Source organism: Platichthys flesus, chromosome 10, assembly GCF_949316205.1.
Source record: "Platichthys flesus chromosome 10, fPlaFle2.1, whole genome shotgun sequence".
NCBI classification, from domain to species: domain Eukaryota; kingdom Metazoa; phylum Chordata; class Actinopteri; order Pleuronectiformes; family Pleuronectidae; genus Platichthys; species Platichthys flesus.
The window spans coordinates 19,461,641-19,488,820 of NC_084954.1; the positions used below are offsets into that span (position 1 = coordinate 19,461,641).

General features: G+C 40.6%; 1 protein-coding gene across 5 annotated transcripts in view; it reads right to left on the bottom strand.

Moving 5' to 3' along the window:
• The window catches only part of ralgapa1 (Ral GTPase activating protein catalytic subunit alpha 1), a 72,760-nt gene that overhangs the window by 10,086 nt on the left and 35,494 nt on the right, over positions 1-27,180 (bottom strand). For all 5 annotated transcript variants that reach the window (XM_062397865.1, XM_062397866.1, XM_062397869.1 and 2 more), the window contains 6 exons: positions 24,682-24,753; positions 23,964-24,087; positions 23,635-23,790; positions 20,688-20,846; positions 18,468-18,595; positions 976-1,100 (listed from right to left, as the gene is read on the bottom strand). In XM_062397865.1, coding sequence (XP_062253849.1) covers positions 976-1,100; positions 18,468-18,595; positions 20,688-20,846; positions 23,635-23,790; positions 23,964-24,087; positions 24,682-24,753 — 764 coding nt within the window. The remainder of the gene's footprint in view (positions 1-975; positions 1,101-18,467; positions 18,596-20,687; positions 20,847-23,634; positions 23,791-23,963; positions 24,088-24,681; positions 24,754-27,180) is intronic.

The following is a 27,180-nucleotide window of genomic DNA, read 5'->3' on the forward strand; positions in this document are numbered from 1 at the left end:
CTGCTGTGCTCACACATCGACTTCGCCTGGATTTCTACAGTCATTATACTCTGAGGCCGGCAGAGAAAATCTGCAGAAAGTTGAGAGCGTCTAACTCAGACATTTGTGTTCACACATGCACAGTTCAGTGCATGCCTGAAAGCTGCTCAAGTGTTGCCAATTTGTCTTCTTTCATATATGGTAAAGTTAATGATTGAAATCAATGTGAAATAAAAACTTTTTATAACTTCAGTTTCATTTTAAGTTAATTTAGCAATTTTCAAATGAAGAAACCCTGGAATCCAGACAGCACCTAAACCTTCAACCTATTGGAATAACCTTGCTGAACACAGGCTCCATGTTTTCTTCCTTTTGCGGTATGAGTATGAGTATGATGTGTGGCTTGTATCGGGAAATGTTATTACTGTAAATAACTGCCATATTAATTAACTGGATTAGAAGTGAGTCCATTAAACCAGTGTAAATCACACCTATCCAGAAACAATACTGATCAGTATGCATCCATGAAACGTGACAGGTTACATGAGAGTCATTTGTCAGAATTTAACTTTGTCTGCTTGCATCTCCACAGCTGATCAGATGTCAGACAATTCCTCAGAGACGCTCTGGAGACAGAGCTCAGCATCAGACTGTGAGTGGCCAGTGTGTGTCCATGGGGGAATGTGTGTCTGTGTGTGGGGCCTCTCTGTAGTTAAAATATGCTAGAGGACATTTCAATATTGGGAAGACAGATTTATCACAATACAAGTTAAAGGTAAGGAAAGGCAGCATAGTTAAGTGTCACTTAACATACTTGCGTTTAAAAAAAATAAAATCATAACGCATAGAAGTAAACAGACAACCCCCCTGTCATAAGCAGCTTCAGAGTTGCTTTATCCACCCACTCTGTGAACGCCTGCCACAGAGGCTTTGACCGACAAGTATATTCGTTGGTGTTGTTGTAAATGTGTCTGGTTGGGAAGGATCAGGTGTTACCTGTGTCAGATGGCAGGTGATTGCAGGGAGCAGGACTGTACACTCGAGCGGCGTAATCCTCAAACGTGGTCGGCTCCTGGTGGTGCTGCACGATGGTTTCTAGGTACCGAGCGCGCTCCTCATAGCTTGGGTCAAAGGTCAAGGTCAAACAGTATTAAAGACACAAATACCAACAGGTTATAGGAAGCTAAGAGAATGATAGAATTGAGTTCAAGACGGGGATAAAAACCCTACCAATATGCAGTGTTATCATCCGTCAATAAAGAAATGACTTTGAAATTATAGCCATGTTGTCCCCTATGAAAGTCCACTGTGGCTGCCCAAGAAAATCTTGATCATAAACTAACCTCAAACAACAAAATAATGCAAATCTGTCAAAAATGTAATTGTCATATTTAGGGCTAAACACATGTGTTAAATTTCTGTTTTTAAATTACAGTTTGGAGTTTGTTCTGATGAAACACTACCAGCTGCATCATGGTAATTGTAGGGTCAATTGTTTTTGGAACTTGATCTGTAGTCGTGAATGAAATCAGGACATTTTGACCTCAGCTGCACAGATTTGTAACGTGATAAAAATGTGTACGTTAAGTTCTCCGGCTTTATGGAGACTAAATCACTGAAGTGAACAATTACTTGTTAAGGTTTAAGAAGGTCCTCTAACATATTATCTTTAAATATTTTCATGTATCATACAAATTAACCACATTGTTCATTAAATATTGGTTAGAATTAGCAGGTTTCAATGTTTCTATTTATGATCTTGCTGTTAATTGATCCAAGGATGACTGAAACTTTCATACATTTTACTGTTCAAATATATTTTCCTTTCTTAAAAGCTGCATTTTATGCTATGAAAGGTGCTATATACATTATCATTATAATTGGTACTTAAAGCAGGACTTTAATTGTCAAAAGTGACATAGCTGATCTGCAATAACAGGGCTGTAGGGAAACAATCCAGAATATTTTGAATCAAATGTTGCACTAAATAAATTATACCTTTTTAAAGTGTTAGTGCACGGTTACACATACGTAAAGGAGAAGCAGAAGTAAATAATGTGGATCAAAGTTCACCATGCTGTAATTTGCCACAGGAAGCGAATCTTTTATTCACCTTCTCAGCTGCATGGGTGGGGAGTGAATGGAAGGTGAAGGTTTGCCACTAAAACATGGATTTGGGTGCTGCTGGTCTGGACCTTAGACTAGAATATCACATAAATTACAGTGAAATTTAACTGTACCTAAAATAAAGAAAACAAAACTATGACAAAACTGAATTCGACAAAGTAAAGTAAGGCTACAAGAGGAAAAGAAAACAACTATTAAAGAATGAATCATAAAACTCAGGATTTTCCAGATAAAAAAACGTCGGCAATAGAGGCCAGTGAACTCTTCATGGCCTCATTTCCACTCGAATCTATTGAGCATGTTGGAGACGGGAAAACTGAAATGTAAAGCAAAGGCCTTTTATCACTTGCCATTATGGCCTTAAGCGATGGATCTGAAGAGAGGTACAGGGATTCAGCAGAGAGCAGAGTAAATGGAAACCAGGACTTCAACTGTCCATCTATTAGAGATAACCTCATTGATGAAATGACATTTACCCTCTCATCCTGAGCCCCACTCATACATCCAACGGTAATAACATATGTGGCTGTTTCAGTCTTACACATACACACACACACACACACACACACACACACACACACACCGCATACGCACACGCATACGCACACACACACCGCCCCATCAGCTCCCAATAGCTCTAACATTTGCTCAGTTAGCTCCAATAACGGGGGATTTTCAATGAGAGTGTTTATGTGTGTGTCTCTATATTTGATAAGGTTGGTTATGAACAGGCACGTGTGTATATAAGTGCATGTGTCCCTGTTAGAGTGTGATGGGATTAGGTCGATGAATCTTCAGAATGAAATCTGTGTTTCTGTACTCCTGTGTGTGCGTGTGTGTGTGTGTGTGTGTGTATGTACATGTTGAGAATGGGTAAGCCATCTGTAAGAGTGCCCATGGGATTTGTATTGGGTTAGAGAGCTGGTCTATGGGCCTCAGAAGGAGAAAGATTCAGGTCTAATGGTAACTGATCCAGTTAGACACAATGATAATAACAACAATATGGCTCCTTTAAAGTGGAGGGACAGACTGCGCTGGCAGAAAGGAGAGAGAGAGGAGGAGGAGGTGGGGAATGAGTGGAAAGAGCTGGCAAAGTAAAGTTCAATAAACTTGGACAGATGAGGTAGTTAAAGCGAAATTAACAATCTTGATTTCACATATAAACACACAAAACAGCTATTGTTTTGAAACACCCATGGAACCTCTGGTACTGACGAAGGTGAGGAAAGGAGGGGGGACGAAGGTGGGAAAGAGGCAGGGATGGAGGCTGGAGGTGCAAAGAAAGCGAGATGCTGAGGGAGGAAGAGCACTTGTAAAAAAAAATTGTGTGGGGAATGAGGGTGAAGAGGAAGAAGGGGTGAGTATACCGCAGAGAGTCACGAAGGAGGTGAGAGGGGAGGACAGCGGGTGAGACAGAGAGGAGGATATTTAAGTAACGGTGTGTGTGTGTGTGTGCAGCTTTCTCTTGGTGAGTGCTGAGCAGCAGTAGCACACACCCAGAGCGTCAGAGTCAGTGTCTCTCACACCGAGTCTCCATGTGATTCTCGCCGTTTGCCTTTTCCTGCTTCCCGCTCCCCTGCGTTGCACTTCCCCCTTTGATGAATGAGCGTGTGAGGGGGGCAGATGTGTGGAGGTGAAGCAATTGGAAACAAGTATGATTCTCCTTCAAACAACAAATACTTTTATAATTTTAAAATGTTTCCCATGTGAAACTGCAGCAAGAAAAACTATGTGAAAAGAATCGGAGCGTCGGCAGACATTTAAGAGAACGCTGTAAGAACCGGTAAGAAAGACGTCTATAGAGACAGGGACACAGAGAGCGAGAGAGAGAATGAGGAGAAATAAATAGAGACATGGTACCTCTGCTGAGATAAATGACAGGAGCATCACTTGACTGTTCTCCACTCGTTCTATTTGCCACCGTTATCTCTCTGTTCCCGTTCTTTCTTCCTCTCAGCAAGGGTTTCTGCCTGTGGCCTTATGTCACTGTGTCACAAACACCAGCTCCCACTGACCAGCGGCAACATCAGCACAGCGGCGGCAGGTCTATAATGTAAAGCTCTCACAGGTGGAGGTCTGTTTCCATTGTGTTTTTGTAATTGATACACGTTTACATCCTGGCCAAACATAAAAAAGAGTTTTGCATAATAAATCCTTTTTAGATTCCCAGTATGACTGAAATATAGGTGTAAACTGCTCCATCCAAACAGATGCAACAAAACTAGGGTGTAAAGGAGAGAGAGGTAGCTGTCAATCGAGCACAGTCTATATACACAGAAATGACTTGTGTTATAGATAAATGCCCTGCACTTTACTCTACAGCAAAGTGAGACTTTCAACACTTATGAATCATCATCATTTTGTATCATCACTGATACAGTGATGATAATGTAATCTATCAAATGTGAAGCATCGTGTGGAATTGTGGGATTTTTTCGTGGAAAGTGGACATATTGTGTCTATGAATCATTTATAGTGTATTATATAGAGCATACATTTCACACAAATAAGTGAGGTAAATGGGGGAGGTGAATACATGGTGGATGAAGTGCACTTTGCTGAAGACAGGTTGTGACTTTGGACACAGCCACAGTCTTGAGAAGAGGCAACATCAGTAAAAACACTAGAATGTGTGTTGAGGCTTAAACAGCAACATGAGCTGATATAGTTCTTATTAATCCAACTCAAGAGATCATCTGACTTCATACTATACCAGTCATTGCTGTTGCTTTTTTGCCCTTCACCAAACAGTACATATGATATGTGACCTTCACTACTTCCTAATTGGAACGTTCTGTTAATTTAATCTGAGATATAGGCAGTGTACCGGTGCCAGTAGATATCACTGCCTACATTTACATGGACAGTGATATTCTGACTATTGACCTTATTCAGAATAAGACTTTATTTCATAATCGTGGGGGTTATATGAGTAGTTGACATTACAGTTCAATCATGTTCCAATTAACATGTGACATAACATTATGACCACTATACAGCATTATGACAGATTGTATTTAGCTTGTTATAAAAACTAAACCTGAAATATTGAATGTACGATGCCACCATATATACCATTTCGGGTGTTTTCTTTCTAATTTTGCAAATGCTACAACTCCTTTATTTGTCCATTTTCTTTACACCCCGTGCATGTGTCGTCCAGCTATTAATATAACTTCCATATGTTGCTGTCGATAAATGCTGTGAAAACTTCATTCAATAATTTTTGACATTGGAAAACTGCATTTCATTTAGAATTAGATTTTGAGCTGTCAATCAATTTGCATTTGTCAAATTGTTATTATTATTTACCTGTGTTAAGGTTAGCATCTGCTTGTGTAGAATTTAGTATGGCATGTATCCACAAATCAAGATAAAATAATTAAGCTGTTATTATTGGTATTAAAAAAGCAGAAGCTAGTGCGAGGTCAGAGAAAATAGACCTGCGTCGTGCTCACACATCTTTGCCTTCATCCAAATGTCACTACGAAATCTACTGTAATTGAATTTCAGATGGCTCCTCTTATTAAGTCATTAGAAGCAAAACATCTCTCTTTTGGAGAGAAAGGCAAAGAGAGGGTGCAAATTATGAGGAGAGAAAGAGGGGAGAGAGCTGGTGAGGGAGAATAGGGAGAAAGGCATACGGGAAAGAGACAGAAGACAGAGGGGGAGGATAAAAAAGGCTCCTTTGTGTTGAGTGAGAAACTCATTTTCTTGTGCGTGGCTGAAAAGAGTACTTTCTCCAGCTCTCTCCCTCTCTTTCTCTCCCTCTCTCCATTTCAGACCTTTTCTCTCCCTCTCTCTCCCGCAGTGCAGCTCATTGTGGTGGGGTTCGACTACTGCGATCACTTGTGACTGAGGGAGGCCAGAGGAGAGGAGGCGAAAGGGGGGAAAGGGAGCTTGTTAGCACATTAGGAGTCAGGCCCACTGCTGGGATGTGTGGGTGACTCTGTGTGTGTGCGTGTGTGTGTGTACAAGTGTGTGAGTCTATTAATAGATTTTGGTCGGAATATACAGTATATATGTACGTGTGAAATGACGTGCCAACTAAGAGCGTTCAGCTCCACTGATCTTAGTTAGAAATGGGTTCATTTAATTCTCATTTACACTATGATCTAAGAGATAAATATGTATGGTCTAGATTTAGGGTTTAACAATTAACTGAGGAATTTAAATTAATTTAACCTTAAAAATTGAGATTAAAAACAAGGTTAATTACTACAAGTGGTGTGGCTCTGAACAGTCTCAAAGAAAGTTAAATATAAACTTTGTTGGCTGGATGTAATCCAGCAAATCTATTCAAGCTAAATGAGACGTTCTAAGAGTGTTACGCTCAGGACGGATCCTGGATTTTGATTCTGATAGTGATATTATTTTTTGGGAAAATCATCCACTATTGATTTACAAAGAGAATGAATCAGACAGAGGAACATGCAACCTGAAAATAGAATTATTATGATAGATAAAACATCCTGTGAAGATAAGTAAAGAAAACAGGAAAATCACAAGCTAATGCAATTAATGATGGAGCTATATGGAAAGACGCAGATGATACCTTAAGGCCTGATTTTTATATTCAAGATCCATATTCTCTATGCCTGGAAAAAATCTATCAAATAATTCCAGAAATCTCTGTGTGTATGTGAAATACAAATCTTGAGTACAGTTTATCGCATCAGTTTCACACTTCACGTGTAACGTTATTGGCTCAAGGAAGAGCAGTGTTTTGGACATAAGATAAGTTCAATATTGATTAACTTTGAATAAACAGCAGACCAGCAGCATTGGTGCAGCTTCAGGGTTCTGTGGCCTGAGTCCTGCAGCTGGTCTTTACTTGCTGCGGTTCAATTACTGAAGGTCACTTTACAGTTTCAGAAAGAAAAGCTCCAAAAAGCATCCCCACAGGCCAAGCAAACCGCTTATTTCAAAAAGGCAGGTTTGGATCTAGCACTGCACTATGTATCTCATTATCGCCAAACAACATAGGGACCATACGGTCACCTATACATGTCATTGTCAGTGACATATATGGTTATTGCACAGACAATGAAGATAAGGCTTCATTGACAGAGGCAGCTACAGTGGTGGTGGTGAGAGAGCAGATCAATAGCCTTTGAGTGAGAGTCCTCTCTACTGTTCAAGTGGAGCCGCTGGTGAAGCAGCAGAGCAGATAATGTCTAACATTAGTCTCAGTATCATCAGCCCTGCAGTCAACAATCATTAAAATAACATATGTGAAGCTTGGAATAACGCTTACTAACGTGTGGCTCAGGTAACATCAATTTGAGTGTTGAGTAATTTTACAAAAGTTTGAGTGGAAAGGATGTGATGTCTTTAACCCTTTAGGAGAAAACAGAAAGAAAAGTAGAACCATGTTAGCTTGTGTTAAGAATGAGGAACATTAGCAAATACGGGAAAAGAGACAACTAAAAAAACTTAGCGATAAATCAAATCTATTCTGAAATACCCTATGCTAACATCATGATATTCTATATGTAGACATCAATATTTAAAACTATATATATGCAGGTTTTTTTTTTATAAGGCATAACTCTGACGGTTTGTCTGAATTGTCCACTTAAATATATAAATGCAGTAAAAATCAGTAGTGTCATTTTTACAAGCCTGACTGGTCTGTGCTGCTTTTATATTGACAAAAAACTAAAATGATAAGTGGGTTAGAGGAGCCACCACTGATGGGTCCGGCTTTCTCTGGATAGTGTTCACTCACAGCAATTCAATTTTATTTCTTCAAGGTTTTAAAATTCGCTTTCCTTTCGATAGAAAAGTGAACGAACCACAGCATCATTCAACATCTCTGTGACTGTGGGGCAGCAGAGTCTAACCATCTTTCCTACCTGAACAAAGCAGAGATGTTATATATAAATGTTATATGGCAAACGCCTACTTTCAAAAGGTGAAAAACTACATTAAAACTGCAACAACACTTCTGCCCATTTCCTAGGGCTTGCACTCACTCAAGGGCACAGACACACACACACACGCAAACGCACGCACTAACACTCCAAACCTATCTGTCCTCTCCACCCTAGGCATTGGAACAGACAACAGAGAGAAGGACATCAGAGGGATAATACAATTGGAAAAGCTTTGCAGCGTGTAATGATAAACCTGAGCATGTATGCGTGTGTGTCCATGCCCAAAGGAACACACTAATGGGTTTATATCTTTCTGTGATAGCAATGATATGGAGGCTTTGTGATTTCATTATGAATGTGTGTGTGTCCACGTAGGCCAAAGATGAGGGCAGAGATAGGTTGGTCTAATGCACTACTTATTGTGGGGGCTCGATGTGCACGGACATCACAAACGCACACCTACACACACTCGTACAAAATCGTATTTGCCCCCTATTCATCTGCTCTTTAACCCAATTCAAATACAAAGATGGAGGAGAAAAACAGACGTGATACATTAATTGGCCCCTTGTCACCCAACTACTTCACCCTTTGACACGTGTGTGTGTGTGTGTGAGTGTAGACACAAACCCCCTCACACCCTCCTCCCTGTCACCACTGGGGAGCCCTAAAGCTGCCAGCGCAATTACAAGCGTTATTCAGCGGACACATACACACACACACACAGCATAGGTGTTGGTGATTATCATCACTGAAGCCATAATAATAATTCTCTGATTAGGGAGATGGATCCTGCTCTTATCTTCAGGCTCTAACAACAGTTAAACGAAATTCACCACATGCACACATGTGTCCATATGTTAAATTCAAAGATATGGACACTATTCACAATAGGTCGTGATTAGACAGTTTCAAAGGACAAGTTAGGAAATATATAGATAAAATGACCAATCAAATATCTCATGACAAAACTATCAGGATGAAGAACATATTTAAATCATCAGCAGATTAACTGAAAACAATTATCAGTTGCAGCCCTAATATACTGTACGTTAAAGTAATAATGTGAATAAAATGTTTTTTGGTCACACTGAAAACATTTGGGACGCTAGGATCAAACTATTGTCTATGACTTTTGGTTCACTGATATATTTGTTTTTCCAGAAAAACAATGATCAGAGATCTTTGTTTTTATTTGATGTATCTGTTTAAAACAACAACTAAATTATAATTAAAATGTGGCATAAAAAATCCAATAAACTAAATAAGAAATGTATCACAGCCAGGTACACCTGTACTTCTAACTGTATTTTAGATATGAAAAATGTATCCATTTTTGATCATTGCCATTTCTTATTTTTTGGGCCAATTACCTCAAATTGCCAGATATTGGCCAGCAGATTAATTACAGTCTTACTTGGAACTTGGCAATATGAATCATTTTCATGGCATGTATTGTTCAAATGCTTTTTTTCCAACAGTGATTAATCATTAATTAATTATTCCCTTATACCCCTACTGTCTGCCTTGGTTCTCTCTGTTGAAGGCAGCTCTCAGAGCTCATGATCCAACGTTTACTCTGTGCTGAACTTAAGCCGTCTTCTTGCTCATCTGTGACATCCCAGTCTGAATCTTAAACACCTTGTCACATAAAAAAATACTTACATTTGCACGCCCTGGCACAAAGTGCAGTCACACACTCACACACACACTGCAGATTAGCTTGTTTACCAGTCGGAGGGGGGTCTGCTCGAACATGGTGTGATCAAGCCGCTGATGGCTACAACTCATGTGCCTGCACAGCTCTCTGTGAAAAGGTGTGTAGGTGTGCACACAAAAAAACACACTTTCAGACTCTTTAGACACACCGACTTGGTCATTACATGAATCATGTATTTTAAAGGGGACTTATTATGAAAATTCCACTTTTGTAGTGCTTTTACACGTTAATTTGGGTATCTGGCATGTCTACCGTCCCAAAAACTCTGGAAAAAAACAACTCCCGCGATTTGTTGTGGTTCCTCTATGTCAGAAACAATACGATAGAGTGCGTCGAATGGGGTTACGACCGAAATACACGTCATAGTCACACTATCCCCATGTAGGGAGTCTCGCTACATGGCCTTGGACGAGTGAGCTAACGCTAGCTGGGCTCCACCGGCCCGGTTAGCTCGCGAGCTAACACTAGCCCAGCCCCCTAGGTCCCTAGGGGCTCCCCCCGGCTAGGGGAGCCCCTAGCCGAACTAACGGCTAGCGTTAGTTCGCGAACTAACCGGGCCGGTGGAGCCCGGCTACCGTTAGCTCGCTGCTGCTACCCGTCAGACATTTAAGTGGCCGCATAAACAAGGGAACCCCGGGACACCTCTAAACATTGACTCAACAGTGTGGAAGGATGCTGCTGCTGCGCCAGCTCAAGCTCCCACTGCTCCCACTGCGGGGCTGCGCTGGGGCTCTCGCAGCCAGGCTCACCGGGGGTGAGGGGGGCGGGGCACTCAAAACAGGTCAATCTTAGTAGAGCTGTTTTAGACAGGGTAAAAAGGTGCTGTTTTAAATGATCCTTGTGGTATTTTGACCAAAATATGTTACAGAAGTTTCATTTAGACCCCAAGGACCCCAATATAAACTGTGGTGAAATTGGCATAATATGTCCTCTTTAAAAATAAGAGTAAATACCCATGATAGGACATGAGTAATATCTAAAGTAGGGATGGGCATAATTAATCGACGATCGATTCATTGATCATTAACAATTTTGTCGATGACATTTTTTTTTCATAAATGAAAACTATTGCATGTTCGCTATGTGGCAGGAGATCGGAATATCCGAGTTGCCCTGAACGCAGCACAGCGAGGATGTTAGCAGCTGCTTGGCTTCATGTCCGCACCCGAACCCCATGCGGAGGGGAACCCGGACAGACCCGGGTCTGGGTGAGGGGTTCCGGGAGTGAGGGCGTGACAATAATTGGACTGAGACATCGAGAACCGTCAAATCCAGCTAGCTCTCAGCGGCTAGCTGCTGCTCTCTCATCTGGGCTAAAGAGTACAGCAGCGCATATTTTCAAGTGTCACCATTGAACTGATCCCGTTTAACTGCAACAAGAGTTGTTCATGTTGTAATAAAGACCTCAATGATGAAACAAGCTGTGTTTTTTTTATTTTCACTGCATTTTGATATAGCCTATAAATAGTGGATTTTAACATAAAAATATTAATGATTAATCGAAAATCGATCGTTACTTCCCCCGACGATCGATTAAGACAATTTAATCAAATGACCATCCCTAATCTAAAGTACTGAATCAGTAATTTGCCCGCTTCTTTTCGATATTTCAGGTCTCAGACATCTGTCCATGTGACATGTGCATCAGATGGCTACCTGTGGGTGCTATTGTTTAATGTTAACCTTACAATTAGTTCATTAAACATCTATGAGGGGTTCAGTGTCTTGCCCAAGGACACTTCGGCATGCAGATGGGGAAGACTGAGGATCGAACAGCCGACCCTCTGGTTGGAATACGACCACTCTACCCCTCAGCATCAGCCGCCCCTACCACAACACTGAAAGGACACATTTGAAGCATTCGTCCCCCCCCCCATCTGCCTGTGACTGTTTTATCAGAGTCAACGTCTTTGTTACATGTGTGAGGGAGATGCAAACCTCACAATTCATCTGTAGACAAAGCAGGGGAGGGTTTTGGTAGTAGATACTCTTTAGTTAATGCAATGAATGGACTGGATAACATATAGATAAAAGAAGCCTTTCAAAACTGCTTTACTGTAACCAGGGCTTGAATTCCCTTGCATGAGGTAAGATGAAGAGCACAGTTAATGCAGGAAAATAAAAAAAGTTTTTTTTAACAGCCATGCTTATTTACTTTTTTTTTTTACTTTTAAAATTGAAGACGAGCGATCTATAATTCACACATGAAAAAGTAGGCTGTGTAATATCATTATACACCAAAGTGTCAATGATCAAAGTGCTAATAATGTGTGTGCTGGTCAAACAGAGGGACATCCTGAGAGCATGTCACACTCACACACACACACACAATGTTCTCAAAAAGATACACACACACACACTTTTCCCCAAGGAAAAATGGAAGAGATTAGCCATGACCCCTCCTCCTCACCCCTTTTCTTTTCATTTCCTCCATCTACCCGACGGGAAACAATTAACCACAATCACCTCCCCCCCTGCATGTATGTATACACACACACACACACACCCACACGCACACACACACACACACACTAAATCTTTACCCTTAACTCTCTCTAATACATACACCTTTAACCCTATATCTAATTGTACCTTGAAGCATCAAATGCCGCTCAATGTGTGGTGCTGATTTTCCAGAATAGCTTCTCACAGCATGCTGCATTTTCATTGAGGAACAGATGGTTGAAACATATTTATATTCATCCACGTCTGATAATATGCAGAAGCTTTATTTCTCACTGCAGCTCTAGTCTTAGAGGAAGGGCTCCTTTCATGTCTGACAGAAGTGCTGGCACTCTGGGGAGGTGAAGGATAACATGACCCCATTTCAGCATCAGCAATTACAAAATGTCTTCAATTTGTAAGGTTTTGCCCTCACCTTTATACCACGGTGAAGAACACCCACACGCACACAGCCAAACACACACCCGCACACCACACACACACACTGTAGCCTTACTGGGACAATGGACTCTATTGTGGGAGCTGGCAAAAAGAAGCCATGCAGGCCGCTGGCGTTTGGCTGTTCTCAGTATGTGTTTGTGTGTGTGTATGGTGGATAATAGCGCTACATGCCCAGAGCTGCCATCATTTACTGGGAACACAGTCTGAAAGAGAGGGAAAGGCAGTGACACCCACACACACAAACACAGCATCGCTATCACACCGAGCCATATGCTGACCCCAGCCTCAGTGCAGCTATCTCTGCCAATCAACTACTAGAGGGGATGTCCGTCTCCAACCCCCCCCCACACACCTCTAATCCTGAAAGTGAAATGCATACAAACGTACACATTAAACATAAACACTAGGAAATGTGTGTACGTGTAAATGGATAGATGATATACATTCGAAAATTCATCCACACACAAACACTTGCTGGCACTATGTGTGTGTGTAGCAGCTTAGTAACTCTCCAACATTGTTCCCCAGAACCACAATCACCCAGGAGCAGATGGAGGACAGCAACACACACTCATACACAACACCCAAAGTAATGCACGCACACGCACACACACACACACACACACACCTATCATATACAAACAGGACAGGATATTGGTACTGATCTCCCCATTCGATTCACAAAGTCCTGAAATAATCTCCAATCTTCAATCTTGATGACTTGTTGTTGGTTAAAGCTTTTCTCAAAATGCATCCTAAGAATTTACATTTCTTGTTTCCCATGTTATATGATCACTTTTAAGTACTGCTCCCCAAGGATTTATTTTCTTGGCAAATGAAAACAGCAAAAAAACTGTATGCTTTAGGTCTGCATGTGTAAAGCAGTGAAGCAAGAATGATATAACTGCATTGGTTTCAAGTGCTTCATCATTAAGCATACATTAAAAAGTAAAGTCCCATAGAGCTACACATGGACTATTAGCAGCAGAATGATAAAAGATATTAAATTTCCCGATCACTGTGAGAACAGACATTGCAGTGACCTAAACTCTGTTCATTAATTAATCTGCACCGTTTGTGTCGATGACACATCTGCTTTAAATCTCTGGAAAGCTGCCAGCAAGCTAACGTAAGCTCCCCAGCAGGGACGGACTGCATCAAGTAGAATCCACAAACTGTTCATTCATATAACGCAGCTATAGAACTTAATGCAGGGGGGCTGTTTGTGTTTGCGTGTTTGTGTATGTGTGTGTGTGTTTGCGTGTGCGTGTGTATGTTTGCTGGAGAGTCTTGGATTGCTTTTCTTCCTGCAATGAGCTGATATGTGAGATAGAGCTGTGCTTACACACAGCTGCCCCAGCAGCCTGGCACTGTGTGTGTATGTGTCTGTGTGTGCATGTGTGCTTGCACATGCACACTTTTGGATGGCTCTAGTCATGGTGAATGAAAGATCAGAGAAAGAGAGAAGGCAGATGGACCGCCCTGAGGGCCAGGAGACAGAGAAAGAGAGCGGGAGAGAGAGATAGGGCTGTGAGAGAGAGCGAAAGAGAGAGAGAGACACTGACACACATAGTCCTGCCAACCATCTTCCATCCCTCTTTTTCCTTGTATGTGTGTGTGTCAAGCTTTCTGTGAGGACACTTGATGTCACAATGCAGGACTCAGAAACGCAGACAACCAGTTACACAACCCGATGCTGCTCTTGAGGGGCCTCACTCCCAAGGACATCTAATCCTCATGAGCTGTTTGGGCCCTGATCTCTAGGAATGTCTGGTCTTATTTCAGAACCAGATAAAAAGCTTTGCATATTATGAACCAAAACACTGCGACCACTCCTGATGATGTTGGTCCCTTGCATACCACCAAAACAGCTCTGGCCTGTCAGACCCAAAAAACCTCTGAAAGACCCCTGAAAGTCCACTGTGGTCTCTGGCACTAAGACAGCATCAGCAGATCCTGTGGTAAGGTGGAGTCCAACATGTTAATCATGAGAACTGACCATCTAATACACCCAAGACCTCGACATGTGCAATTATTATGAGATCATTATTTTATTAATCTCTGAGTGGTCATCCTGGTTTGGCTCCATCTCTGCTGCTGCTCCCTACCCTCTTATCTGGATTATTTTAAGGTAATTTAAACCCAGTAGTTTGGGATGTCTACCTGTACCTGATCAGGCCAAAGAGTAAATTAGCAGAGCACTACCTGACCCTGATTAGTATTCAGTGTTTTGTGTCTCAACTGATGTTTTCCCTGATTACTGGTACTTGTGGTATAAAAAATAAGTAAATAACCCAATCAAAATGACTTGAGTTGACACAAACCTGCATATCGTTTAAAAAGGTTTGTCTGAACCAGGTTCGACTCATCAGGTCCTGGTCAGGCTGGGAATCCCCACTCTAGTTTGGGCATCAGCTCATGACCGTGACAAAGTCGGTCTCAGGTGAAACAGTTTAAAAAAGGATCATATAACAATGCACTACCATTGTTTAGCTTCCCTGTTCTTGACATAGAATGCATGGGTTTTTACTGGGTAACAATTTGTGTTGCATTCTATTGTGTCATCTAATGTTAAGTTGCTTTAAGATTAAGATTAAGATGCATTTATTAGTCCCAAACACATGCACAGACATGCACAGGCACACTCATGCAGGTAGGGAAATTTAACTTCTGCTTTTGACCCATCTGGTGCAGGACACACAGAGCAGTGAGCAGCCATGTACGGCGCACGGGGAGCAGATGTTGGGGGAGTAAGGTGCCTTGCTCAGGGGCACTAGACAGGGTATGGAGAATCCTCTTGGATTTTTGGACAGATCAATCCAGGTTCGTCTTTTGTTTTTTCTCCGTGGAGTCGAACCAGAGACGAACCAGAGACCTTTTCTGCCCATAGTCCAAGTTTCTGCCACTAGTCCACCGTCTCTTAAACATTTAAAAGCTTAAAGTTCACCAGATATGGATAAAGTTTTTATTACATCATGATCTTCAAGTTCAGGATGAAAAAGATGAGTAAAGAAAAAGTCTGAACAACTAAATGAAAAAAGAAAACTAAAGAAATCTGAGAAAGAAGAAAAACAGACAATAAGACAGAGACAGAAGCAGAAACAGAGATGATCTGAGATAAAGGAGTTAGGGAGACAGAAGAGCAAATACAGGGACAGAATTAGAAAGACAGATAAATGATGACGAGCAGCAGAGAGTGACACAAGACAGCAGAAGAAAGGATTAGTGCACAACAAGACACAGAGGGACACTATGGTGGAGATTCAGAGGCAGAGATGTAGAGAAAAAAGGAAAGAAAAAAGGTGTCACAGAAGTAGAGGGCAGAGTAGGAAAGGAGAGGAGGGGAGGCAGAGAATGGGAGGAGAGAGGTGTGTGTAGCAGAGAGATGGGGAGTCAATAATGACTGATTACTGTAATTCAGCCTGTCAGAGACATCGAATTGCTGCTACCACCAATCAATACACACCAGGACACTCGCAGACACACTCAAACACCTCCGAACGAGGATGCGTGGTGCTTGTGTGTCATCAGGCTTGTGTACACGGCCACACAGACACACACAGATGTGCACAAAAGATGTAGAAGGACGCACAAACACAACTGTAGAGCTGTCTACATGTCTGCACACTCACTCATGGTGGCTGGTATCACAAAATGCACACATGCACGCGCACACACACACACACACAAGGTGAAACATGTATATGTGCAAGAAAGTGCACACACACTCTAACACAATGGGGTCGGGGAGGTATTAGATACGAGCTCGAGCCCCACACTGAACAATAGCTCTAACAATCTCTCCGTCTCTCTGGGTGGACGAGGCAGACCAAAATGGCTTCTTCAACCCCCCCCCCTCTCCCTCCACCTTCTTGGCGAGCATCACCTCCAACACTCATATTGTCTTTCTGAACAGAGGGACAGTAGGGGGGGAGAAGAGAAGGAGGAGAGGGAGGAGAAAGAGACGGGGGCAAGACAAAAGTTGGGCACGAGGGCAGACAGAGAAATAAGAAATGAGGGCCAAGAGGCAACATGAAGGTGATGAGACAAACGGGGGTGAAGGAGAGATAAGGGATGAGGTAAAGGAGGTCAAAGAGAACAGAGGACGAAAGGAAGGACACCTAGAGGATAATTAAAATGAGATATAGGAGACAAAATGACAGAAAAATAATGGAGTCAAGAAGAGAGGATATTAGGGAAGAAAAACTCAAATGTAAATTTGTTATTGTAGTTGTGTGTATTTGTGGGATAACCTTTAAAAAGTGTGGGTCCTAATAACCAGTGGATTAGACATTAACATATTTTAATCAGCAGCCGCTCTCTGAATAGAGTCACTGCAAATTTAGGGAGATTAGGACAGTGTGACTTAATTATTACTGCATATAGCAATTTACAACCGTGAGCTTTCTAGAGCGCGATATTAGTATACGATATTTTAGTTGTCAGTGTTTGACCACTTGTTGCTGCCGTCTTGATCCTAGACTGGACAGAGTGAACCAGGCCTTTATCTTGCTGATACGACACTCAGATGATCCTCCTCAGACTGTTATTGCTCTTGTATATCACTAGCAGCTCTCAATCTGGTTCAAGCTGCAGCATTTAGCCATGCACATTTGACAGAGCCCGTTTCTTTTCACAAGTCTGTCTGTTTGTAAGAAGATTGGATAGTTGACTAGCACCAAGCTTGGATGGAGACATGGACCAGGGAAGAGCGGTGGCTAGTGGGGCAGATCACTTTCCTAACATTGCATCACAAGGTATGCTCGCCATTGAGTTCAAAGGTTTAAGTTGTATGGTTTAAATCCTGCTGTCAGTTTCAACTTAATAACAGGTAGTGGCGATGGTGCATCAAGAAACGTCGCAATGTGGGGGCAGTGAAAAAAGAGCCAAATACAAATAGTAGGATTCAAATACCTAAAAAAAAAAAAAGAAATACCCTGTTGACATGCTTAATGATAAAGAAATAACCTGAATGTACATTTGTAATTATACTTCAGCGGGGTCCATTTGAGTGTAAACATCCATGAGAATAAAGACAGTGTGTATTTGTGTGTGCATGAGAAAATGTATGTAAGAGCAGAGAGCAAAACCCTTCATTTAGAAACAGCGATAGAAAGTAGTCATCGATAAATATTGATCGCTGGGCTTGTTCCAACCAAACTACGATTGCCTGGGATCAGGCAGAAAGACTGTATACACACCTGTCTGTCTGTTTCTCTTCACTGCACACACACACTCTTGGCTGTGGAGATATATAGCACTCCACAGCCAACTACAGTAAACAGAGTCACACTGTCACACTAGCACTTATATAATGAAAGCCGAAAAAGCCGCTGGACATTGATTTGCGGTTCTTCACACTTGAGCTCAATGGTAAAGAACATTCTTGCTCACACATACATTAGCTTCCACAGCAGCACAGATATATGGTCAACAACATAAAGTTGGCAGGCAAATATCGAAAGAAAGAAAAACTTGTATGTGGGTTTAAAAAACAATAAGCAAGGACTAAAGCAAAAAAATGTCTTTCCTTAAAAATCAAAGAAGGTAAAATGTGGAACAACTGCAGTGAAGTGAGTATTTGACCCACTTATTAAAAAAAATACTTAAAAATGGGTAAGGGATGAACTGGAGGTGTGATGTGTTCTTGGATTATTCAAATGTAGCAAACTTTCTTACTGTGTATTGTTTTCAAACTTTGAAATAAATAAAATGAATGGATAAATGAATGAGTGAACTTTTTTGATGTCAACATGAAGACAAAAACGCAAAAAATGGTGAGCAAAGGCTCATATTACATACCTTTAACTTCTGATCCTGATTTTGTATATTCCGAGTTTAGGATTTTTAAAGGATACAAGTTCTGGTAGAGAGGAATGAGGGACTTGAGAGCTCGACTGGCATTGATCGCCGTGGCTCTGACCATGGTGGGCAAAATCTTCATGTCCACAAGGGCCCCGTCAAACAGTGGACCAAAGAACGGCACCTACAGACAAAAATAAATAGTCAAACAAATCAGTCAGTGTTTGATTTAGAGTTAATAATGAACCTCCTGCAAAAACATAAAACCTTTTAAAGACATACAATTCAAGATATTTTTATGAAGTAAAACAATCTCTGGCCTGGCGAGTAATGACTGACATGGCAGTTTTCTGTTAATGACATACTGTTTAAGGCATTGGTTTACTGATTCAATTCACCGCTTTGCTTGTGGAATCCACCAATGAGAATAATGTCAGAATTTTTATTGAATTTATTTGCAGACCAGGTCTCCGAGCCATGCACTCTGTGACTGAATACAGCGCTTTCAGGACAACAACACAGAGAATATCTTATCTAACTTGTTTTGGGATTCATGATAATTCAATATTTTTGCTTGTAGAATGAATGAAACTGAATAAGGTTATGTTATTAGTGCTGTGGTATCTATGTCATAGAGAAAAAAGTAGCATTTTATTGTGTTAGCTCTTGTTTGAAATAGAGTTATGATATCAGTACTGTAGTTTTATGTCTGTGTGTTTTAGACTGATGCATTAAACAGAGCAGCAAGACTCTCTCTAGGATTGTTAGTCAATCTGGATGCATATCTTTGTGCTTCTGGGTAGTCTGGTAGGAAACATTAAATTATGAACCAAACTGTCTGCATGTTGCGAGTTAAATTGCTATTCAACTCAGACTCTCCAAATACATGCATGAATAAAACCAACATATTATCTAGAGTTGAATCAACCAATTTAGTGAGAACAATTGATTGAGTAATTTATATCAATCTGTGATTCCACATTTCCAGATAAAGGATTTCCATAAATTAATTAATTAACCTTGATAAATCTTTGGGTTAAGACTGTTTGGCCCCTTTTGTCAAAAAATGTTTTGGAAAGCTTTAACTGGATCACATGACAGACTTCCAAACTTGGGGAAAGCATTGCTTTTTACCTTTTTCCTATATTTTACAAACTAAACAATACATTGATCGAAAGATATTTAAATGATTTGTAGAGTAAATTAAGGTTAAAATAATCATATCCTAAAACTAAAATCACTGTAACTCATCAAGTATGAACGTGTGACATGATACCATCTCCTGTGGGATTGTAGACCTTCTATTTGGAAAACTGTACTGTGTGCATTTGTGCCTCTGCACATCACACGTTGTAACTGATTTCTTGGCAGATTCAGAGTAAGTTTATATCTGTACTTGGACACAACTATTCTGATGGTACAGATTGATGAAATAGTATGAATAAGGTACTGCCATGTAAACAGCATTTTTTGCTGATTACCTTAACCAAATATGGTCACGCTCAGAAGAGACACAAAGTTTAACATTAATTTTCTAGCGGCACACCATATTCTTATTTGTCTGGCCACAGTTTCATAATGAACCAAACACTTTTTTAACCTTTTCATAATAATTAGCATAATCTCCAACTTGGTGTGTGTGCAGCGCTACTGCACCTGCATCCACGCAGACAGTCAGACCTCAAGCTTCAGCTGGAGTTGAGTCATGCAATACAGTTCTTTCTTTCACACAATAACTTGTTTTTTCAGAATCGTTTTCGTGACAGGGACCTTCGTGCAAGTACATGTATACCACTGTTACCACCATATATTGAATTAATTCTCTGGGAAAGGCTGAAGCAATTAAGAAATAAAAACTTGTGTATTCTGATCACTTAACTATAATGTCCTATTTGAGTTTTCAAATCATTTAGATACCAAACCTATTGAATGTTTATCAAGTCTGGTGGACATGAGAGGACCGGCCAAGCAACCATCCAACATCCATACAGCTGAGTCACTAACGTGGCTAAAAATACACTGATTGGCCAAAGATTCATACTACAATTACTTTTCCACAATAGGTTACGTGTATAGTTATGAGCGATTAAGCCAGAGGGGGTCTGAATTATCATCCTGGGATTTAATGAGTGTCCTGCTGTTTCAGAGGCCTTTTCGATCAATACTAAGGATTCTGAGGAAACACTGAAATGTGTTCATAGCTGCTGAGTAATTGCACAAAATATTGACAACTGGCAGTTTGAGTCCAGTATCAAAATGTTGCACATTCTTCCTACCTCAGGCTTTTTTAGAATATGGATGGAGTACATGTGGTTCTTCATGGGATAGATGATGATTAGTACGTCTCCAAACTCAGTGGGGATGATTCCTCGCCGGTAGTCTCTGGAGTGCTCAGACCAGACGATGTGGACCTCGTCATTACCCAGGTGTCTCAGCTGGAGTTGAGAGGCAAATGGAAAGAGCAGAAAATAAATGTTAACACTAAAATCAAAAACGGAGAAACACTTCACATTTTCTTTGCACAGCATAAACAACGCAAACTAAGTCAAGACCAAAAATAGGCTGTATCTATCATAAACTTAAAGCTTTTGATTTTGTGCAGGAACATGATGTAGGTGGCCCTGAGGGTGATTGAGTAAGTGTGTGAAGATGGAGAGTGGACACGAAGACAGAGTGAAGCTCAGGAAAGATGGAGTGCAGGCTGAAAGACAGATGGGATCAACTCTGATGCTGTGTAATGGGGTGTGTGTGTGTGTTTGTGGGATTCACATTCACTCAGTGGTTGACAGTCAAGGCTGGTGACAGCTCTGTCATTAACCTTGATGTCTGGTGAAAAACACACACACACACACACACACACACACACACGTCTCTTGTGTCAAACAGTCAGATCGCTGTCGCCCTTGGCCTTGGTCCTGAGACAAACACAAGAGATTTCATTTTAAATGTGTCTCTAACTGGAATCACTTGTCCTCTGTCAAGGTTTTTAAAGATGTAACATTTATCTGCATAATATGAACGACTCCATTAACCCCAAAAACTGAACCACATTGTACATCAGGACACTTATTCATAAAATGTAATCTAGTTTGTACACACTCAATCAACTTTCATTAGCCGTTTTCAGACATGAACTCCAGGGAATGTTCGCACAATCGGGTCTGGACATTCTCCGAAGGTTGTCTTTCACACATGAACAATGCAGCCGGAGATTCTTCAATCAGAAGCAATGAAAACAACACAGAACTCTCAGGAGCGCTCAGGTGACCGGTGGTGCAGCATGCAGAGACAGGATGCAACACATTTATTTCGCTGCATTCCTCTCCATAATTTGGTTTACATCACATCAACACTGGTATCAGCCCATATCACCAAAAGCTCTCTTGACATCTTCATCTGTGTCTTCTACATGTGTGGCACCTCATTTCCATTTCCTGATATATTTGTATTCTTCTTCATAATATTTTTGCATCTGTCCCGTGTTAGAAATGTCAATGTCAACATGCCCCACTTGCACGTGATGAATCATACGGAAAATATCCTGTTTTTTTCTACCAGGGACTCATTCTGATAATATCTAGAGTTAATACTAGGGGTCTGGTCGGAGAAACTCTGAAGAAAGTCCGGAACCTCTCGTTTGCACAAAACATCTCCTCCAGAGAATTTCAGGAGAATATCTGGAGTAAAGTGCATGTCTGAAAGCGGCTATATAAACCTGAGGTTGAATAAATAGAGAATTATGGATGTCTGGAGAACTTGTTACCTTATTCATCATATCTGGAAAGTCGCTCACCCACTGACGACATGAATATACTTGACTGCACTGAGTTAAAGGCCAAATATAACTTGATATATTGAGCAGAATTTGGAAATTGTGTGAGGAATGGATCTGTAATTATCAAGTTCTGTTGGAAATAAATCATTTAGAAGCACTTTCCCTTGACGGTGCTTGCAACTCAAAGTGTCAGCAAGCTGTCAAGCTCCCAGAGATACTGAGAAGAGATACTGTTGCATTTACTAAATGAGAATTATGGGTTTTCAAGATGTAAATTTGGGTGTCACAGAAACTGCATGACACAGTCTGAGTATTAATTTCTGATGTGCTTCTCTGTGAAATTCCCTTTTCTAATGTAGCTTTAATGCTGTTAATCATTTTTCATGCAGATGTGATAAGAGAAGAACCAGAACACACTGCAACGAGTGAGAACTGGACAAATGCCCTGCAATGGACTAAAATCACACTGCAGTGTGTATGTGCATGTGTGTGTGGCAGGACAATGGATGATAAACGCTTGCCAGTATGAACATGTGTACATTTGTCAGTTTAACCTCTTTTGGGACACATTTGTCAAACAGTGAGTGTGTGTGTTTGGAAGCCTGTGTGCGTGTTTCTGTGTCCAACAACAGCACAAATTTCCAGTTGTGCAGACTGATGTGAATAATGCCCCTAGTGGATGTGTGTTTGTGTTAAGTTAAACAGGTTTAAAGTGTGTGCGTTTGTGTGTATGTGAGTATGCGTGTTTGATGGGGCCATCAGCTGATCACGGAGAAGGATGGTGTCAGACCAGGCGCTGATAATCCAATCATGAGCCTGCAGCAACGTGATAGGCCGAGAAGCAGGAAGTATGATCTGATTAAAGGGACATTATGGCCATGTGCAGCGTGCCCAGTGCCTGGGGGTTGACAGGTGTGCGTATACACACACACAGACTCAGACACACACACAATACTACTGCCTGCCTAGACACTGATACAAGCCCGCACCATGCACAAACACAGATGTGATTGCTACTAAGAATTATTGAAAACATTGGTGTGCTGCAGAAACATTGACATCAACAGTGGGTGTGTGCTTTTTGGTTTGTGTTTGCGTATACCACCCAGTGATCATTCGCAATATCAGTGGGAAGCAGAACAAAGGTTGGAACAGAGAGAAGAGGAGTAGAGATGCTTTTTTCAGTTTTTTCATATTAATTTGGATATTTGGATATGCGAGCAAGAAAAGGGCCTATTCATTATTACTAGTCACCTCACACAGACACACACATTACCATTTTAAAATTCTAAAAGGTCACAGTGTTTGTGTGTCCTAGAAATAAATCACCCTGCAACACACAGGCGATCAGTGGCCCTTCAATTATGGGACAAGCGAAGGTGAAGACTGGGAAGCCATATACTTCCATTAGCACCAGTTAGATGTGTGTGCGTGCGTTTGTGTATTACCTTCTTGGTGAGATTGTGGTCTTGGTCATGGGGCATGCGGGTGGAGACATGGAAGATAACCTCTGTGGTAGAAGTGGCATAGTAAGGAGTTGTCTGGCCTGTACTGCGATTCCTTTGGAGACCTCCCATGAAGCCACAATGAGTAGTGAGGTCCACCTTGGTGTAACAAGAAGACTATTTTAACCACATGACCAACTATTTTTCTTTTAAGTGCAAAAATCTTTAAACCACCTTTGACACAATAAAATATTATTTGCACAGCAGATAATTGGATGCAGTAATACCTTCAATATAGAAGATTATGATTTTTGGAATAAAAGGATTCATACCTCCCAGCCCAATCCAGAGACAAAGTCTTCATAGTCCTGGCTGCCGGTTGTGTTGGTGAGAATGGAGTGTTTGTCTTCTTGGCCTTCAGCCACGTAAAATACTGCGATTTTATGGGTCTCACGGCTGAAAGAGAAGGAAGGTAAAGGAAAAAGTATATTAACCATCGCCAGAAAATAAATTGTTAAGATTGAAACTCATTAAAAAATTCATTAATTTTGTATTTGTTTGAACCTAAGTACTTCCCCTTTAACCCCAGTAGAATGGGATGCCAGTTAAGTATTGTGCACGTTATCACAATCAGATAGTAGATTAGAAATCATGACGTAAATGTCCCTATAACTTTGGAAATAAATTTATATTTGAATACTTCCGCTCTATGCATTTTTAATAGCAGATTACATCCGATTTAAGACCCTGTACTATCATAATCTTTAACCATTTGAGGGAGATATAGGTTGCTCTAAATGAAAAAAATTGGGGGAGACGGACTACACTGATCCATGTTTATTATTGGGACAATATATTTCATTTCCACAAATCAGACTGGGATTAGGCACAGGAAAAAAGGGATGGCATTCTGTTGGTCCAATTTAGAGCAGAAAGAGGGAAAATAAATGAATAAAAGTGTCAAACAATAAATGAAAATATCTAAAAGCGGAGACAGAGGAAGGACTACAGTAACAAACAAAAAGTGCTTGACTTTCTAGTTTCTCTTACCATTGCCGTGAGTCCAGGTTCTTCAGTTCTCTCAGTAACTTCTCATTCTTCCTCAACAAATGAAAGTTACTCCTGCAAGACACAGATAGATTCAAGGGTTAGGAATCAATAACCCAAGTTATGCTTACTCCTTCCCCTCTAGCTACTTCTCTTTCCTTAGTAGCTAGTTGCCTGTTTTTGATTTTCTACTGGGTGTGACATAGACCTGGCAGGACCAAAAAATCAAAAAAAAGCGAGGGCAACATAAAAAAAAAAGATACATTTCTTATTAACAGCTGGGTAAAAAAAAGTATCATTGACATTTGGCAAATTTTCACAAGATTAGTTCCAAAATCTTTGGGAAAGTAGAAAAGTTGCTGTGAAGTGGTTTAATGCACCAGCTTCACCACAGTCAGGCTGCAGAGCATTCCCTCCATCAGCACAAGAATGATTAACAATAAAGGATCGTTATCCTTAATTTTTTATAAAAATCAATCTGGAAAATTTTACTGTGCAAAATAAGCTTGTTGCATGTTTTGTAAAACACATTTTTATTTTAATAATTAACTAAATTGTCTGGTAAACTCCTTTAAACTTTTATACAAAGTACAAAATATGTCAGATATAATTTTCACATTTGAAAGAAATTAAAGAAGGTAGAATATACAGGGTATAGAAATCAAAAGAGATAATAATGCTTGCTCAATGAGGAACAAGGTCAATAAAAAAAATTAAATCCTTTGTTACCCTGTCTTCTTCACAAACTCTAAAGAACTGTTGAATCTTATTTCGGACAATTGTTACTACAGGTTAGTTAAGCTTGAAAGATGACAGACCCTGAAGAATGATGTACCCCAAGTTGATCATCATACAGAGGAGATCATCTTTAAATTATGGGGGGGTATTTTCAGAATTAATGTATTCACAGTCTTAAGCTAATTTGTTGAGAAAAAATGACAGAATTATTAAAGAATATAAAAAAAAGCTTAAGGGGACAGACAAACCCTGCTTATTCTTAACGCAGAACAGCTGGGCAATCACTACACACAAATTTTGGATGAGTGCTTCTTAAAATGTGTAGTTCCAACAATGAAAAGAGTTTCAGATGTAACTCTTTAATAAAAGGTACCCAGACTGCCCCCTTTCAAATACAGATCACTGTGAATCTTTATTGTATTTAAATCAGCAAACATGTCATGCTGTCCCTGGCTCGTGTCATTAACCTGTTCAGGGTTCAAACAAAAAAAAGATAATAATGAAACAAAAGCCTTCATTACAGATCAACGCGTCCAGGGAAGTTCAAAATGTCCCAGGGACCGGCCACCAAACCTTGGCACGGCTGATATAGAAACCACAACTCGACCAGCGAAGCTCGGAGTGGACTGATAATGACATATCATTTTTTTCACACTTAGATGGAGGAAAAAGAGAGAAGGAGCCGGAGATAAAGAGATGGAGAGCGAGACAGCTATTTGCTCTTTATTAAACTGATACTTGGTAATGGCCTCATTCACTGCTCTCAAAGACTCCATTTACATCCTGGATTATAGGGAAAAAAGCATAAAAGGACAAGGATACACACACACACACACACACACACACACACACACACACACACACAGGTGACTGTCAGTATCTCAGTGTCTGTTATGTCCCATATGAATACCTGGAGAGACATAAGGGGACAATAACAGATGATTAGCCAATCTCTAGCCTTGTTTTTCTGTTTCTTTAGGCTCTTTTCCCCCCATATTCACTCATTTATTTAGGGTTCTGTTTCTTTTTTTGCTTTATATTCTATTTCTACATCTACATGCGCCTTAGTCATCCCATTATCTGTCTTGCCATCCATCTTTTCTCCTTCAACTACTGCCTTTTATTCTAAGTACAAATGGGTTGAGTTTGATCAATAGGGTACTATTACTCATTATCACACACACACACAGACACACAGGCACGCACACACTCAAGCACACGGTGTTAAAAAGTCTATTGTGCAGGCTGAATGCGGGCGGTGTAATTCCCTGGATAAAGAGAGATGAGTGTCCATTAGCTGGCCAGACACATTTAAAGTGATGCCTTGACATGGTGTATTTTAACCCAGTCATTGAGAAGATGAAATGTGCCATGTGAATAGTGTCTAATTAGTCAAAAATGCTGTGAGGTTTTGTCTCATTTCCATTCAGCAAGCATTTGATTTGTTCAAGAGGAGACAAAAAAAAAAATGAATAAAGGCCTCCCCACATATGTCCGATAGCAACCATTAGGCTATGGATTACAGCAACGACTTTGTAGAAAACCATATTAATTAAGTCCAAGTTTAGTTAATTTAATGATTTAAATTCTGATAAAGGTCGAAGCAAACGGAAGATTGAAACACAGAGGATCAATGCATATCCGCAGGAGCTGTGTCTCAAACGCTCTTTGTCCGACCATCTCTTTCTGTCACACACAAATACACATGTTTTACAGCTATCTTAGTGAGGACACTCAAGGGCATAATGCATTCCCTAGCCCCTT